Source organism: Myotis yumanensis, unplaced genomic scaffold (genome assembly GCF_028538775.1).
Source record: "Myotis yumanensis isolate MYYU_CA2020_CCGP unplaced genomic scaffold, mMyoYum1.0.hap1 SCAF_19, whole genome shotgun sequence".
Classification (NCBI taxonomy): domain Eukaryota; kingdom Metazoa; phylum Chordata; class Mammalia; order Chiroptera; family Vespertilionidae; genus Myotis; species Myotis yumanensis.
In genome coordinates, this window is record NW_027223770.1 from 7120979 (window position 1) to 7139752 (window position 18774).

The 18774-nt window shown below is 37.4% G+C and overlaps 1 protein-coding gene across 2 annotated transcripts in view; it reads left to right on the forward strand.

Moving 5' to 3' along the window:
- MED13L (mediator complex subunit 13L) overlaps positions 1 to 18774 on the forward strand; it is a 268233-nt gene that overhangs the window by 216667 nt on the left and 32792 nt on the right. For both annotated transcript variants that reach the window (XM_070399748.1, XM_070399749.1), the window contains exons 8-16: positions 1095 to 1260; positions 3509 to 3613; positions 7000 to 7731; positions 9004 to 9229; positions 10225 to 10330; positions 10644 to 10768; positions 13853 to 13952; positions 17742 to 17962; positions 18247 to 18452. In XM_070399748.1, the coding sequence (XP_070255849.1) occupies positions 1095 to 1260; positions 3509 to 3613; positions 7000 to 7731; positions 9004 to 9229; positions 10225 to 10330; positions 10644 to 10768; positions 13853 to 13952; positions 17742 to 17962; positions 18247 to 18452 (1987 nt within the window). The remainder of the gene's footprint in view (positions 1 to 1094; positions 1261 to 3508; positions 3614 to 6999; positions 7732 to 9003; positions 9230 to 10224; positions 10331 to 10643; positions 10769 to 13852; positions 13953 to 17741; positions 17963 to 18246; positions 18453 to 18774) is intronic.

Here is an 18774-nt window from a genome sequence, read left to right on the forward strand (position 1 = left end):
GTAATGTAACAGTACTTTTCTGGGGAACAAAAAAGCTTCCATTTCTTAGAATGTAAGCACTTGGGGTTGGTTTCTTTCTTTTTAAAAAAAAATAGAGCTGAGCCTAACCATTCAACTCATCATTGTTTTGTTGCATTGATGCCAAGAATATTAGCTTGTGATTTCTTTTTCAGATGAGAATGGAGGTTTCCAGAGTTCTAAAAATAGATTATTTTGGTCAGGATGTTTTGCATCCTATTTCTGTTCAGAGTAAAAACCACAGTATATTTATGAAATCAAAAAAATGAAAGTAATTGATATTTAATACTGGAAACTGACCTCAGTATTTGTTTTGTATGAGATAGAAGTAATAAAATACTCATGACATAATCAATAATCACTATTATCAGCAGTCATAATAGAAAAAAATGAATAACATACCAACTATAGTTGGAGAAACAAAGTGGAGTTAGAAACCAGTGAATTTTTAATGTCCTTTTATTAAAATGTTGAGACAACCTCTTTCAATGTTTTAGTACTACACTTTCATAAATAGTGTCAGACATTAGGACAAACAGTCCCACACACAAATTTGAAATTTGACCTTGTTAAAAGCTTTGTGCCAGTAAGTTTTTTCTCCTACTAGGGCACTGTGCACAGTTGTTACACAACCATTTAGCTAAACAAGCGTGAAGTTCCCTCTACTGTTTTGTTTTGCCTTTAAACTTATTTACTGCATTGGGATTTAAAAATTCAAAACAGTCTATGCATGTTTATGTCTTTGATATTATGATGTATGAACCCTTCTGTGTAAGTTATTTCCAGTCCCCATTTGAGCAGGAATGCCTCTGTGTGGTTATGCTCATGAGGGAGTGTGAGTATGTGAGTATTGATGTGATTAACTATTTTAGGGAGAACACAAAGAATCATACAAAATGCCAACAACGACAAAAATCTATACTGTCACAAATTTTACTCATAGCTACAGAGAATGTTATTATTGCAAGGGGGCAGGAGCAAAGTTACATGAATATGAGTTTTAACAATTAAAATGTTTATGTTAAATAAGCTAGCTTTTCAGAAAAATGACATTGCAACTTATCTGTCTTTTCCAGGTGAGAGTGGAGGTGCTCAGAGTGCTGTCAGTCACTTAGGTGCCCAAGATGGGGGGATGATAACTATGCACAGTCCAAAGAGATCGGGGAAGATTCCTCTAAAACTCCACAATCATATGGTCCATCGAGTCTGGAAGGAATGCATCCTCAACAGAACGCAGTCCAAGTATGTTTTTTTGCATTTTGTCTGGATTGTGGTTTAGTAACCATCTCTTTGATTACTATACAAAGAGGGTCAGTCATATTACACTGTTGTGTGACAAAGCCTGAGGGTTCATTAGATAGGTATTTCTTTATTTTGAAAATAATAGTATGGATAAATTTTTTTTTTAAGTTTTTGATTTCAGAGAGGAAAGGAGAGGGGGAGAGAGATAGAAACATCAATGATGAGAAAGAATAGTCGATCAGCTGCCTCCTGCACGCCCCTAATGGGGATCAAGCCTGCAACCCGGGCATGTGCCCTGACCCTGAATTGAACCATGACCTCCTGGTTCATAGATTGATGCTCGATCACTGAGCCATGCTGGCCAGGCCATAATAGGATAAAAGTTAATGCAAACATGTTAAAATACAGATGATAACTTGACTTAATTTGATTATTCAGGAAATTTTGAAGTTCCTGATACCAATTTATAAATGTTTCCTATTTACAGAGAGAAATTACCTTCTTTGCCACGTTTTCTATTTTATATTGACCTTATGTTTTAATTGACAATACATTTCTGAACTGAATTAATGACAATTGGAGGGGTGTTTACCAGCCTCTGTGCTTCTGTTTGTTCATTTGGGGAAATTGTATTCTTTTCTGTCCCCTATCCAACTTACCTTTCTTCTTTTCTTTCTTTCTTTCCTCCCTTCTTTTCTGCCCTCCATTTCTCCCTCCCTTAACATATTTTTGGAAAAGAGGAAGAACTGACTATAAAAGATTACTGTTGATTATTTTAATTGCATGAATAATAATGACATAGTAGTCAATAAATGCTTTTTTACTTATCAGGATTTAGGTAATCATTCTGCTTATTTTCATATCTATTTTGATATGGTTGAGATGTCCACTTCCTTAACAGATGCAAGTAAATAAATGAAGCTTGATTCTGTGGAATAGAATAAATATGGACATTCTTGCCAGTAACTAAGAACTCCATTCATTTAGAAGTCAGTCAGATGTTTCTTAGTGACTACTATGCAGCCTTTATATACAGATTTAAAACTTGTCCTTTGGACCTAGCTTTTAGAAAATTCGATACCATATATTTATTTCTCAATGAATTGGTTCTAGAATAGGCTGCTGAAGAAGATGTAGTAAATAAGCTAAAGTAATTGCCATGAAAAATCATATGTAACATTCTAGAATTAAAAAGATATCTCTAGTCATTTAAAAATGATCCTTTCCTTTAGAATAATACTTTCCCTTTTATCTGCAATACCTACCCGTGGTCAGCAAACTGCGGCTCTCGAGCCACATGCGGCTCTTTGGCCCCTTGAGTGTGGCTCTTCCTAAGCCTTAGGAGTACCCTAATTAAGTTAATAACAATGTACCTACCTATATAGTTTAAGTTTAAAAAATTTGGCTCTCAAAAGAAATTTCAGCCATTGTACTGTTGATATTTGGCTCTGTTGACTAATGAGTTTGCCGACCACTGACCTAGACCATTTCCAAGTTAACATTTTCTTTTTCTTTTCCTTTCATTTACCTTTTTTTTTCTTTTTTTATTACCACTAACCTTTCATCTCCACCAACTCTATCAGACTGTGTCCCCTCTATCAGCAGCATAGAACAAGGTAGCGAGACACCCAGAAAGGCAGGAGAGGGTGGAGAGCAAGAGAATTCCTTGCAGAGCCATCATCAAAACACTTTGCAGTGTCAGCTGTAGCAAAATCAGCAATAAAAAATTTGGCCTAGTCTTATTTTCACTATGTAAAAATAAGCATCTCCTTTTTGCTACCAATTGTCAGTGACGTGTAGGAAATATTTTTGTTTCTTGTCTTTTGGTTCACATTCCAGTTATGGAGTGCTGCCCTTAATGCTAGCAAATACAGGAGTTGTAAAGGTGACTTCAGCAACCTAACTGAGGGCATATAATTCACAGATTCTGTGAAAAGATAATTTTTAAAATTTAGGGTATTTCTGCAAAATTTAGGCGGCTTTTTAAAAAGTTACAATGAATAGTGCCAGATAGTGTTTTAATTGCTATGTGGACTGTGCATGTTAAATGTGCATTAAACTTAAATAGATAGATTTTGAATCCTGCTTCTTCTGATGCGAAGAACAAGTAGTAGTCCATCTCCCCACCTTGGATTGCTCTGAACTATTATCTGCAGGATACCATTACTATGTAAAATGTGTAAATATTTTTAACATTTTTTTCCCCAGAGATTATGTTTACACAGCTCACATTTTTAACCTTTTCTAGGAGGAGCCAAGTGTCAACTCCAACTCTTGAAGAAGAGCCTGCTAACAATCCTGCTACTTGGGATTTTGTGGATCCAACCCAAAGAGTCAGCTGTTCCTGCTCTAGGTGGGTGGAAAAAAGGCAGAACAGTTGTCTGACCTGTCCTCTCAGACCCCTTCTTCCCCATTGTTTTGTTTTAAATCTTCTTCTTCTAGTAAGTAAGAAAAGGATAGGTCTTTTCTTATATGCAGATGATGTAGTTTTATTGTCAGGACTCGAAAAGAGTCCTTTTAGACAACTGGCCCTGATACTCATTTGCTACCACGGATTTCTTAGGGTAGCTGTGTCAAAACTAGAGGCATTTATTTGACAAGACAATCTCTTGCCCTTTAAATGAATTTACTTAACTACTCTTAATTTTAAAATAGAGATAAATAGTAAACAAGTCAGCTTGAGTTAATAGAATTTGGATTAAATATACATTCTATAGATAATTTGTTTTGTGGGTGCTGGTGTTTTTTGATGACTAAGGCAGATATTTGTAATAAAACCTGCCCAAGGCTAAGATTGTTGCTCATTCATTTAGATATTAGAATAGGAACCCAAGTTGTTTTCTGTAGGAAAATTTTGCACTCCTCCTGGATATTTCCTTGACTTACCACTTTTTGTGGTGGTAAAGGATCTTATTGTCATGAGTTTTCATTAGGGTTCTGATTAAGTGTATGTCAGCCTTCACTGCTCCCCCTACCCACCCCTGCTCACTTGACTATTAGAACCTGTGCTGTTGATTATTCACTTAGTGAGTAGTTTTGCTTCCAAAGTATATATTTTCACATTTGATATTGCTCCATACTTATAGAAAGTTTAGATGAGAAAAAGTATATTTAGAACATGGCCATTCATTTCTCTAGTTTAGATGGGATTCTTAGTGTGGCATAAATTGAATTGGCTTATTGGCTTTGGGAGGAAGGGGTGTGCTTGTGTGTGTGTGTGTGTACACTTACACAACAGTTTTGACACCTGCCTGATTCCCCTTAAGTTGATCCCCTTTTATCAAGCTCTGCCTTATTAGTCAGCTTTCTGTTGAGAGATACTCTAAGTATTAGCCTAATGAAACCCATGATTGATTTTTCAAGGAGGATGTTTTTTAAGAAGTTATTGGCTCATCAGGGGACCTCTCTGTGAGCATGTGAGAAGCTCTAGTCTTAGGATAGATGTGGTATACCAGTTGAATACTTTTGTCTGTAGACCATTGTGAATTGTGTGACATAAAGTATTTTCCTAACATTGGTTTTTAAACAGCTCATAACCCAGGTTTAGTTCACCTTTAGAAAGTATGGAGGCTGTAAATTTTAGTATATTTAACTTTATTAGTTCCTTCATCTTATTTTTCTTTTTTTTTGCTATTTTCCTTACGCTAGATTTCTTTCACTATAAAAAATAACCCTTTTACTGATTTATATCATATTTTTATTTACTACCTTGAATTATTTTTACCTGAAGTTCAAATAAACAAATAACACTTTTCTTTTTGTCCTCTGAAGTTACTGTTATATTTCCTCACAAAAACCTCGAATACCTCAGGTCTTTCTTAAAGTTATGCATTGCAGCCCATTGATTTCCAAATATTTATTTACAGACCTGGCTTCTCACATGTACTTTAGTCTTATATTTTTTGGGGGTGCCATTTATATTCTTAATATTGACATGTCTATTTCATCCCAAATCAGGTACCCTATTGTCATTTTTATCACAATTTCCCCTTCTTAGACTAGAAACTTCATCATTTATTTATTTTTCTTTATTTTCTAGATCAGTTTTATCATTGCATTTTATAATGACTTTCTTTGAAATGTGTATTGTAATGTCATTCTACTTTCCTCATTCTTTTAGCCTCCATGTGTTTCAGCACTGTTTGGCCCTGCCTCTGGTTCCTTCCCACCACTGGACCACTCATATAGTTAGCCTTCTGAGGCTGATCTTCCTGTTGCCTGCTTCAGTGAGGTCCCTTTCTGTTCAGAAATTTGCAATACTTGTCTGTTACTTACTGGCATATTCCTAATTCTAACCATTTCACAATGTAGCTGAGTCATTAAATATAATTGAAAAAATATGACTATATAAGATTATCCACTTTGCAAAAAGCCCTTACTTTGAAGAGGCTACTATAAAATATCTGTCGAAGGACTGATGTGGTTAAATGCTCTCTGAGAAAATCCAAATCAAGAAGTTTTATGTAAAAGACTTTCGGTTTTAAAATAAGCACCCTTAGAAGATATCACTGAGATATTCTCAGATGAGACATTCATCTCTTACTGTAGTACTGTGCCCTTGGGACTCAAAGCACAGTTTTTACCTTATTGACAATTACTTTATGGTTAGACGACCTTCTTCAAAGTCAGGATTTTTGTTTGTTTTTTTAGAGGAGCAAAGACTTTGGCAAGAGTGTTTTCAGATTATCTACTGCAGGATTACCAGACCCATTATGGGATGGCCTACTCCTCACTCTATTTAATGGCCTTATGGGGCAGGGTGGCCATCCTGCTGTCCCACTAAACAATCCCATTATGCCACACAAATCCGTTTTACTGCCCACTTGGGCATCATTGAGTGCAATGCAGCAGTAATTTAATGCCACCCTAGTGGCCTCAGTTACTGGAGAGCTTACATTTTTCCCAGGGAGGGATTTATATATTGGGAGGAACTGGCCGACCTGCTATATAACTTGGTTGCACAGACTAAACCTTGCCATCATCTAGGGTTCTTCCTAGCAGTTTCTCACAGCCATATTGCCAGGAAGAATGTGAGCAGACTTGCTGTTCCTGCCTCAACACTTCATGTGCACTTGGATATGTGTTCACTCACAACAACTTTTTTACTTCTATCTCATTTTAACCTATGTAAGATCCAAAGTTGTCTTTTTCCCTTCTTTCTTAGATAATGTCATACAAGGTTTCAGGTATGTTTATGCTATTAGGTGTTAGAATTCACCCTTATTATCTTAGTTTCACATTTTGGGAGAGAGTAGCATAGTTATTTTATTCCTGATTTACAACACTACAAGCCATTATAAACCATTCTATATTGGAGTTAGTAAAGTGCTGTGAAATACAAATTAGAAGTTTTCTTTTGGCAGATGATCTCAAAACTCTTGACTTTAAGATGGAGTATGAATAGATTATCTGAGACCCTCACCAAATTGGAAAGATTTGGAGATTTTTTTCAAATCAGTAATTTTGTAGGGGTTAGCAGTGTATGAGTTTATGATTCATAATTCCATCTCTTATCTTCTTAACTTGTATGTGGTTGATTTATTGCTTTTCATCAGGGTGTTTGCAGTTTTTAGTCATTAAAAATATAATTAACACCTAGAGTCTTTTTTGGTGTATTAGTGCATCTGCTGAGTACTTAACAAGACATAACCTCATCAGAGGCATCTCTTTTGTAATGTTATAACGATGCAGTCATTCTCATCTGTGTATTTGTTGACATTGTTTTAATTCTCATTTCAGGCATAAACTTTTAAAACGTTGTGCCGTAGGAACCAACCGACCTCCCACAATATCTCAACCAGGGTTCAATGCAGGACCATCATCATCTTCATCTTTACCACCTCCTGCTTCTTCTAAGCACAAAACAACAGAAAGACAGGAAAAGGGAGACAAGTTGCAAAAGAGACCCTTGATACCATTTCACCATAGGCCCTCTGTGGCCGAAGAGTTATGCATGGAACAGGATACACCAGGGCAGAAGCTAGGGTTGGCAGGGATAGACTCCTCCTTAGAGGTGTCCAGCAGTAGGAAGTATGATAAGCAAATGGCCGTGCCTTCCAGAAACACAAGTAAGCAAATGAATCTGAATCCTATGGATTCACCTCATTCCCCTATTTCCCCTCTGCCGCCAACGCTCAGCCCTCAGCCGCGAGGTCAGGAAACGGAGAGTCTGGACCCACCATCTGTCCCTGTGAATCCAGCCCTCTATGGAAATGGGCTGGAACTCCAGCAGTTGTCTACTCTGGATGACAGAACTGTCCTCGTAGGCCAAAGACTGCCTCTGATGGCAGAGGTCAGCGAGACAGCCTTATATTGTGGGATTAGGCACTCGAACCCGGAGTCATCAGATAAGTGGTGGCATAGTTTTTGTCTCCCACCCATTGATGATGTTGAATTCCGGCCTCCAGAGCTTCAGGGTGAGAGGTGTGATGCCAAAATGGAGGTAAACTCAGAGAGCACTGCATTGCAAAGGTAAGGCGACTCTCCGCACTATCCACCTGATCACCCCCTAAATGAGGGCAAAGGCCATAGAACCCATGAATCGGGCTTTCCTCCTCACCTCTCCCTGCAGACTTTCAGATCCAAAATGAAAAAGGCTTTGCTTCATCATTTTAAGACTCTGCATTTGGAAAATGTTTAAAAGTCAAATGCTTTGTCATTTGTGAGGTTTAATACACATGTCACTATGTAAACATGCTGGCATATAAAGGTCTCATTGTGGCATTTAATGTACTAGCATCACATTAATGTACTTTGTTTTGGTCCTGCTACTAATCAAAGCGTATAGCTTTATGAGACTTTCCTTACTATGGTCAGTACCTTCTTGTTTCTTGACACTTTATAAAAAATCCTCACTCAAGGATATTTTGTTTGTTTGTTTGTTTTTTAAAATATATTTTTATTGATTTCAGAGACGGAGAGAGAAACATCAATGATTAGAGAATCATTGATCAGCTGCCTCCTTCCCGCCCCCTACTGGGGATCGAGCCTACAACCCGGGCATGTGCCCTTGACCAGAATCGAACCCAGGACCCTTCAGTCCACGGGCCGACACTCTATCCACTGAGCCAAACTGGTTAGGGCAGGATATGTTTTCATTGATTTTTTTAGAGAAAAAACATCGATGTGAGAGAGAAACTTCGACCGATGGCCTCTCGTACACATTCCAACTGCAGCCTGGGTATGTGCTCTGACTGGGAAAGGAACCTGCCACCATTTGGTGTACAGGACAACACTCCAACCAACTGAGCCACCCGGCCAGGGCTCTTGACACTTTTAAGAAAGGATTTATATGTATTTGGTTATGTATCACGTGTCTAGTAATAATGCTTAACATTTCTAGTGTTTTTGAGCTACCCTCAATTCTTAACAGTTTACACAGATTATCTCACTTAATCTTCATGTCACTACCTTAACTTCATAGATGAGAAAGAAACTAGGGTCATGCAGTTAGTAAATGACACACTTGAAATTTGAACCTAGACAGTCTGTCATGAGCCCATCTGTGCTCTTAAGTGGAATCCATGGAATCAGAGACAACAATATATATTCCTCACAAAGGCTACTAAGTTTTATTTAATTGTGAATACAGTCACTAGAAGAAATTCACTGTGTAGATGAATTATTTTTAAGTTCAGTTTAAGCTTTACAAGTGCTTTAAATCATAAATGCTTTTCTTTTAAAAACATCATTCTTTCTACTTTATCTTGCCTAGCCTAAAGTGTCACTTATCTTCCCTTTTAGACTCTTAGCACAACCTAATAAACGGTTTAAAATCTGGCACGACAAGCAGCCCCAGATGCAGCCACTCCACTTCCTTGACCCATTGCCTCTCTCACAACAATCTGGAGACAGTTTGGGAGAAGTCAATGACCCATATACCTTTGAGGACGGTGACATAAAATACATCTTTACAGCAAACAAGAAATGCAAACAAGGGACGGAAAAAGATTCCCTGAAAAAGAATAAGGTACCATTAAACATGGAGAGAGGTCCATGTGGTGTGGGTTTTGATCTATGTCAGCACAGCATGTGTGGGAGAACTGTTGAGGCAGAATGTTTGAGATAGCCGTGCCTGACTGCTCTGTCCCCATACTCATGCTCTTGGTACTATCGTATTGAACAGCATATCGTTCCCTTTTATGTCATGGCTCACCTTTGTTGAAAAGTCAGCCGAACATAAATGAAGCCTCATATTTTCCAGGCTATAGCTTGTACAGCGCATGTTTCCTCTCATATGCTAATTCTTGTTGGCCTATGCTCCCTCCTTATTTCTTTTAATTATGATTCCAAAATACCCAAAATGTAAAGAAAAAATGTTAACAATATTTACTGTTTATTACGCGCTTACTGTGACTACTGTGCCAAGCGCTTTACCTATATCTCTTCTGAATTAATATTAACATCACTCTTTGACCGTGTCAGTATTGATTATACTGTTTCATTGTCACAAAAATGAGTACTGGGTGTATCAGCTGTCTTTAGCCTTAAATGTTAAAACATTGTAAAACGCTAGACCATTTAAAGAGGTATTCTTGAGCATAGAGGAAGTAAGACAATTAAAGGAGGCCAGTAAAATTCAGGGGACTGCTTGTTAGATTCCTTACAGAGATGTATCCAGTTCTAGAAAGCTTGAACCATAATTCAGCATCCAAAATTTATTAAAGGCAGCTTGTAACACCATGGCAGGTCTGTAATCAAATGCCACCAGTACCATTTAGGCATAAAACCCTGATTGACTCAGAATACTCCATAGGATTGAGAGGAAAGTGTGGGAGTTTTGGTTCTGTTTAAATTCAGGGGAAAGGACATACCTTTTATTTCTTTTGGTTGCATAGACCATGGTTTATCATACTTGTGCTCATAACAAGTTCCATTCTACCCTCTAATTCTTTGTGTTCTCCCTCATATTCCACACTTTGGGTTGGTGTTCATGTGTTTTGTTTGGCTGAATTTATTATACAGTCAGAGGATGGATTTGGTACCAAGGATGTCACTACACCAGGTCATTCCACGCCGGTGCCTGATGGGAAAAATGCCATGTCTATTTTCAGTTCTGCTACTAAAACAGGTGTGTACAATGATTATTTGCCTCACTTGGATTGTTGCTAAAATAAAATGCGAGGGAGATGCTTCTCAATTTCAAATTATATTCTTATAGTAATAGCAATAATTTGATCTCATCTTTAATATATTTTTCAGTTTGTTTTTCAGTTCCTTTCAAAACTGATAAACATATTAGGAAATAATTGTCTCTAAATTTAACTGAAAACATAGGGAAAAATTCACAGGCAGGTGTTGCTCATTGAGATCCGTGTCCTCTCCTTATTTCTTCTTCCTTAATGAAGATGCTCATTCTGTTTATTTTGTCTCCTTTCCCATAGATGTCCGGCAAGATAATGCTGCTGGCAGAGCTGGCTCCAGTAGCCTTACGCAGGTGACAGATTTGGCACCTTCCCTGCATGACTTAGACAACATCTTTGATAATTCTGATGACGACGAACTTGGGGTGAGTCTGCCATAGCTACACAAACAGAAATTTCCCTAAATGGAAGGCTTTATGTGGGTGTCTCAGTATTTCTTTATAGTTGGCCTGCTGAACTTGGGGGTTTTTAGTTCAGGTTCTTGAATGTTCTTAAAAAATACTTGTGTACTTTGAAAGGATTCGAAAAGTTACTAGTCTATAACATTCCTTGGGTTTGCTTGTTGATGGCTTTTTTTCATTAATGTTATTCCTGGTGTAAATACTAAAATCTTTTACATTTGTTTTTTAAAATCCTTTGAAATATCATAAGACTAATAAAGTATTATGTAGTCCCTTTAGCTCTACATTTTGAGAGATACACAAGAATAGTCTATACCAGGGGTGGGCAAACTTTTTGACTCGAGGGCCACAATGGGTTCTTAAACCGGACCGGAGGGCAGGAACAAAAGCATGGATGGAGTGTTTGTGTGAACTAATATAAATTCAAAGTAAACATCATTACATAAAAGGGTACGGTCTTTTTTTTTTTTTTAGTTTTATTCATTTCAAATGGGCCGGACCCGGCCCGCAGGCCGTAGTTTGCCCACGGCTGGTCTATACTTTTTAAGATGATGGCCTCATAGTAGGGAAGTAGAATTTATGCACATGGAAGTTTAATAATACCAGGTATTATGTAATTAAAGTGACAGATAAGAATTACAGTTCTTTGGAGAACAGCTGACTTGAGTCAGGAAGTTTGTGTCCTTGTCCTCCAAACCAGCTCTGTGTGTTCGGGCAAATAGAAATGCTGTTATTTTTGGGGTACCTAGAGATTAATAAGGTAGGCTTGCTCGTCAAGGAAATCAGTTTATTATTCTTCCATTCATGTATTTATCTTTCTTCCCATCAGTGTATTTTACATATTTGTTAATCATTTGAAGATTAGTTCCCTTGTGTCAGCAACTCGAGGTTACAAATGTTATTAACTTACCATCCTTATACTTGAAACACCCACAGACTTCAGGAGAAATAGCGTATAAATAAAATTAAAATTGTATTTATGACTATGAGAGGAGTAATTAACCCGAATCTAAAGATGCTGGACATTCAAGTACAAAGTGACAAGCAATCAGTGTTGAACTGAAGGATTGAAGGTTAAGTAGGAATCAGATTTCTAAAGCCCTTTCTCACTTTAAAATAAAATGTATCTGATTAACAGATATTATACACCATCTATATGTATAAAAGCCTAAGCGACCGTTATGGTGGAATGACCAGAACAACTGGTCGCTATGACACGCACTGAGCAGGCAGGCGAGAAGTTAGTGGTCCTGGATTGCGAGAGGGATGTCTGGCTGCAGGGATTGGGCCTAAACCGGCAGTTGGACATCCCCAGAGGGGTCCTGGATTGCGAGAGGGCACAGGCTGGGCTGAGGGACTTTGAACTCTACCAGTAATGTGTTCCTCTGAAGGCTGCTGAGAGTGGAACTGACCTGGTAGAAGGGAGTGCTGGTTTTCATCAGCCTAACACATGGGAACTGGAATTCAGGCCACTGTTGCATGACGGAAAAGTACATGGCAGTGTGGCAAACTTTGGTAGAAGGAATGACGCATTTCCTTATTGTTGATTGAGGCATGGGAGATCCTTTTTTAACTTGATGATCTCTCTAAAGCCAAGAATTGCCTATGATCGGTTTTAATAATCCTGAGCATTAGGTTAGATCAGGGGTCCTCAAACTTTTTAAACGGGCCAGTTCACTGTCCCTCAGACCGTTGGAGGGCCGGACTATAGTTTAAAAAAAAAACTATGAACAAATTCCTATGCACACTGCAGATATCTTATTTTGAAGTAAAAAAACAAAACGGGAACAAATACAATATCTTTATTTGCATGTGGCCCGCGGGCCGTAGTTTGAGGACCCCTGGGTCAGATGCTTTCCTGGTGATGGTGGGAATGAAGAATGAAAAGAAAAGGATTAAAAAAAGAAGTAGAAAGGGTGAAGTAAGAAAAGAAAAAAAAGCAAGCATTGTGAAATAGCCCAGCACTGTTCGCAGCCACTTTCCCTAGTGATTGTGAGCCATCGTGCTTATTTTCTGTAACAATTAGGAAAGACTGTTGAACGAAGTAAAGTAATGTTCACATTGTTTCTTAAATATATTCTTAGTAATGTCACTATACAAAGGAGAGCTGGACATTTTAGAAATAATTTTTATTTCTCTGAAATTATTGTTTCTACTTTCATTTCTACCCTGGCATTTAATCAAGGCATCAGTTTATCTTAGAATCATTTTGCTAATTCACTTTACTAGTATCTGGAGTGGGGAAGCTGTTGTTTAAATCTTCACCTGAAATGTCTTTGAATTTAATTTTATGCTTCAACTCTCTGATATTGAAATATCTACACATATAGCCCTGGGAGGTTTGGCTCAGTTGTTCAGAGGGTCAGCCTATGGACCAAAGCGTCTCGGGTTTGATTCCCAGTCAAGGGCATGTACTTCGGTTGCGGGTTCCAGCCCCAGCCCTAGTCGGGGTGTGTGCGGGAGGCAACCAATCAATGTTTCTCTCTCACGTCAATGTTTCTCTCTCTCTGTGTGTGTGTGTGTGTGTGTGTGTGTGTGTGTGTGTCTCACTCTGTCTCTCTTCCCTCCTTCCCTCCCTCCCTTCCTTCCACTCTGTCTGAAAATCAATGGAAAACATATCCTCAGGTGAGGATTAAAAAAACACACCAAAGGAAATAATATGTATTTGTGTGTGTGTGTGTGTGTGTGTTGAAAAATAAAAGAATAATAGTTGGGGGTGGGGGGGTTGAGGTACTCTCTTCTAGCTGCTTTCTTCCAAACAGAAGGAAAACCAGACTGATCGCCAATTACTACTTGGAGGCACCACCCTAATGTAATTACTGTGTTCCTGAAACTACGTCTCTAATGACCTGGGAGGGAAGATTTGCTTAAGGTCTGCAGGCTCTGCTTTGATGGCACAATCTGCCCGCACCAGATCCATGAAAAGACTCGTCACTCCATTTCTCATACTTGATGAGCTTGAAGCCACTCCTTTGTTCACTGTCTGCTGGTATTTCTAGTGGTTCACCTGGTGAACACTTAATAAAGAAGCATCTTCTCTGTTCTTAGGCTGTATCACCTGCACTTCGTTCATCAAAAATGCCAACAGTTGGGACTGAAGACAGACCTCTTGGGAAGGATGGAAGAGCTGCTGTTCATTACGCACCAAGTAAGAAAAAGATTGAGCTTTGGCTTACTCCTCATACCTTATATGTAAGGTTGTCACACCCAGCAGTGCCTCAGCTGAGATCCCCCTCCTTTTTTATTTCCATTTAAAAAATACTAACTATAATTTAAACTTGTGTAAGTTGGCATTTCTAAGATGGCAGGCAGCTAAGAGTCCATCTTAATTTGAGTTCCTTTGCTCTTTGTTTTCAAATTAAGAATTAACTTTTATGCTTTAAAATGTGGAAAAACATGTTCTAGGTTTGTTTTTTGAGTAGCCCTTTCCTAGTAGGATAAATATTGCAGGGTAATTTTCAGAGCAATACCCCACTGAAAGCACTTGTGTAAAATGTTTCAACTTTCAGAAATTTAATTCACATGAGGTAATGAATACTGTTTGTTTTCTGTGGTTCTTTTTCTGATTCATACTGAAATTTTGTGCTTCCTTTTGAGATCAACTAGCTGTATTATGTATGCTGACTAGAAGAGAAACTTCCTTTTTTCTAGTTATTCTTTACCCTAAGAAAACACATTACTCTACAAGAGAAAAGAAAGTCAGGTAGCTTTGTGGACACTCTGCAGCAGAAACATAATTCCATTGCAAATCATTCTGTAATACCTTCTCATTAACTTCGGCCGTAATGAGAACAAATTGAGGGGAAAAACCACCATGTCATAGGGATGAGTCAAAAAGTTTTATGAACCTATAAATGTAGAACTGATTTACTCAAATGTAGAAGTATGAAGTATACAGAGATTGGATTTTGACAGCTTTAATGGTTCCATAGCTTTTTAAAATATGCAAAGCTTTCTCAAGCATGACATGTATGAAAATGAATAATGATAGCCAGCCAGTTGCTGTAGTATTTTTAATTAAACATTTTTCTTTTTTTATTACTCTGCACTGCAGAATTTTACAAACATGGAACTCACAGATTAAAAGAACCAGTATTAAAGCAGATACATATGGAATAGGTCAAATGAGTGAATTTTTTCCCCTTGTGTTGAACCAGTTAATCCTCTGCCTTTTTGACATTAAGTGATACATAGTGATGTTACTTGTTAACATGTCTAATAACTTGTCCAAGATTATTCACTCACAAACCATCCTGCTGGTTAGTGTCTTGCTCAGTAAATAAAGTATATGGTATACACTCTTCCTTCCCTCATTTCTGTTCAAAATGGGATTGTTTTAAAAGGAAACTACTCAATATTTTATGAAAAAGTACAGTTTACAAAAATTAATGAATTTGAAATGTAGTAAAAATATTAGCATCAGGAAAATACAGATATATAAGAGTCAAGAAGATTGTTTTGATGTGTACAAAGTATATGTGTGTGGACTTACACACAATATTTCCTTCCAAGACATGACAATGAAAATGATATGGCAAGAAGTTCTCATCTCTGCAGTAGCTTTATTATATACTAGAGGCCCAATGCACGAAATTTGTGCAAGGGTAGGCCCTCGCAGCCCTGGCTGCCTCATGGCCCCACAGCCCCGCCCCCCACCCACTAGTCGTTCCTGAAGGTTGTTCTGGAAGGTTGTTCCACCATCTGGTCTAATTAGCATATTAGCTCTTTATTATATAGGAGGATTGAGGTGGAAAGACAGACATAACATTTAATGTCTTGAACAGCACCATCCAATAGAAATGCAGGGTGAGCCACAAATGAGATCCATCCACATAAGTAATTTTAAATTTTCTGGTAATTACAGGAAGACACAACATGAAATTAATTTTAATAATATATATTAAATAATGGCAATATCCAAAAATTGTCATTTTTACAAGTAAAAAGATAGTGAGCTTTTTTGTACTAACTCTTTACTTACATCCTTTTTTGTACTAACTCTTGGAACCTGGTTATATTCGACACACAGGCACATCTCATTTTGGACAAGCTTCATTTTGAATGCTCTGTGGCCACATGTGGCTAGCGGGTCCTGTGTTGGAAAGTATAGGTTCATAATTATTCATTTGTGATTGCAATAATGTGGAAAGCAACACACAGTAACAACTAGGTATAGTTTAATATCAAGTTAAGTACCTGAGGCCAAGAAAGGGTAAATTATTTAGAATTATATAATTGTTTAACTAGGAAGCATGTAAAGATTATTGAATCCAGAGGTTCTCACCTTTTTGTCTTCCTCCATATGGTGAAGGCTTTCCCCTACCCCCACTCAGGAATGAAAGGAAGCCTGGTGAGAATCACACATTTAATCAAGCCTTCCTTTTTAGATAAAAGAGCTGAGGTCCCAAGAAAGGAAGTGACCTGAGCATACCAGTGCTGTGCTGGGAGCACCTGGGTTGTGGAACCCAGTCCACTACTACTTTAGACAGCTGTGCCTTAGACTCTAGCCCAGGGGACAATATGGTACAGTTATGCTTTATTAATTTCTTATTCAGAGCTAAAAGTCACATCTTAATTTATTCAGTGGCTATTATTTGCCCCTTTAAATGTTGAGGTTGCTAGGAATAGCAATGTGACTGGAAATTGGGGTATCAGATGCCATTCCAAATCAAACTTGTGACTCCAGATTAGAAAATGAATTTCCCGTACAGGGCACCCCCTAGTGGCCAGATTTCACAACCACAACTTGTGTTTTCATTCCATTTATTTCTACTTTAAAAAGGCGTGGGGTAGGGTGAAGAGGAGGAGAGAGAGCAATGGGGGGAAAAGGGACATAAGTAATACTTTCAACAAGAAAGATTTATTTTAAAAAAATTAAGTTCCTACTTTTGTTTTTTTCTAATGCATATTAAAAACTTAAATATTTGTATTTTGATACATTACTTGTAAAACTTTCTAATTTTGTAAGTTATTGCTTGTGATGATTGTATCAAAGTTAAATATGAGGAATGCCAGAGAATAATGATGAATTCTAAATTCTGGTTGGTCTTCTCCTGTGATTTAGTTTACTTAATTTAACTACTCTGTACTTGGAAAAAATAGTTTTTATTAAATTCATTTTTTTGACAGATTTTTAAAAACCATCAGGAAAGACAGAAAATATTGTAAACTGAAAAGTAGTCATTAGAACAAATAAATGGGAAATATATATTAAGAAGAAAAAAGAAACAGTGCCTTAATGAGCCACTGTTGATGATGGTTAATCTCAGGTATATTAAAATGATTTTTTAAATGGTTGGTTCAGAGTATTTCTTGAAAGATATTTTTTAAGAAGTTAATTCTCAATACATTGTCTTTTGGTTCTAGGTAGGTTTGTTTATCTTAACTATGAAGTTTCATTTTAATATCAATTTGGAAAGAGAGTGTGGAATCATTTTCTCAAAGAGCATTGAGTGTTGTGGATTTGTCAAAAACTAGCTAAGTAACCCTACTACATATAAATCATAATTATAGCTTAGGCAACTTTTCTTTTCTCTAACATAAATGCTTGATGGATTTTTCTATGTAAAATTTGCTACATAACAATTATAATTCTGAAATATATCATATATACTTACAATAGCGATAGAACTTTTAATAAAGTGGTTACTCCATGTAATTGCTTCCAGCTTCTTAGACTTCTCAGGGAATCAGTTGTTGGAAAAAAAAATGTTGTAGACTTTTGCTCCCTTAATTAATGTGAGGCCAAATCCTGAATGATCAAGAGGATAGTGATAAAATTCCAGGAAAGGATAACTCTGTGCTGATGGCCTTCTTCTCAGAGACTTCCATTATTCATATTCTGTTGTGTAACTGATCTGGCTGTGAACTGCGATGTGCCTTTTCAGTCCCGCCCTGTTAAGAGAAATGGTTTGTATTTTTTTGTTTTGCTTTTTAGCAGTTGCAGACCTGCAAAGGATGTTCCCCACCCCTCCTTCTTTGGAACAGCACCCTGCATTTTCTCCTGTGATGAGTTATAAAGACGGGATCAGTTCAGAGACAGTGACAGCATTAGGCATGATGGAGAGTCCTATGGTCAGTATGGTTTCAGCACAACTCACTGAATTCAAAATGGAAGTGGAAGATGGCTTAGGAAGCCCCAAGCCAGAGGAGATAAAGGTAAGGTACTAATTTTACCAAGCAGAGTGGTTTTCAAGTGGATTTGCTGCATCTTCTTTAAAATAATACTGTCTTTCTGCCAAATGTACGTAAGTTTCTAACAATCCTCTGAATTGGATCATGAAGTAATTACAGTGTCTTTTGGTTAATTTATAAAATTTTGGTATTAGCATTTTCTACTGATCAGATAAGAGAAATATTGAATTACAATAGTTTTTGTCATTACTGTGCTGTGTACTAAGTCATTGACCAACATTATCACCGACCTCACTTTGTCGTTGCAGGACTTCTCATATGTGCACAAGGTTCCAACTTTTCAACCTTTTGTGGGATCCTCCATGTTTGCTCCACTGAAGATGTTGCCGAGCCAATGCCTGCTACCTCTGAAGATACCTGATGCCTGTCTGTTTCGGCCTTCGTGGGCAATCCCTCCTAAAATTGAACAACTGCCCATGCCACCTGCAGCCACTTTCCTTAGAGATGGCTACAAGTATGTATTTTTATCTCAACTAAATATTTATTTAAATTGATGACAGTAGCATATGATTTGAAGCTTTTATTGGCCATTAATGTTTTGGGGCACATTATTTTGTGTTGAAAATGTATGTTATTTCCTAAACCAAATTTTATGTACATGGAAAAATTAAGGTTACTTGTATAGAACAATGGTTCCCTAATGTGGGGCACATGCCCCACAGGGAGGCAATTTGATTTTTAAAGGGGGCAATTCGAGAATGAGTTATTAACAGTGAATTTTTTGCATTTCTTATGGTTCTATGGGCCTCATAAGCAGTATATAAATATATATAGTG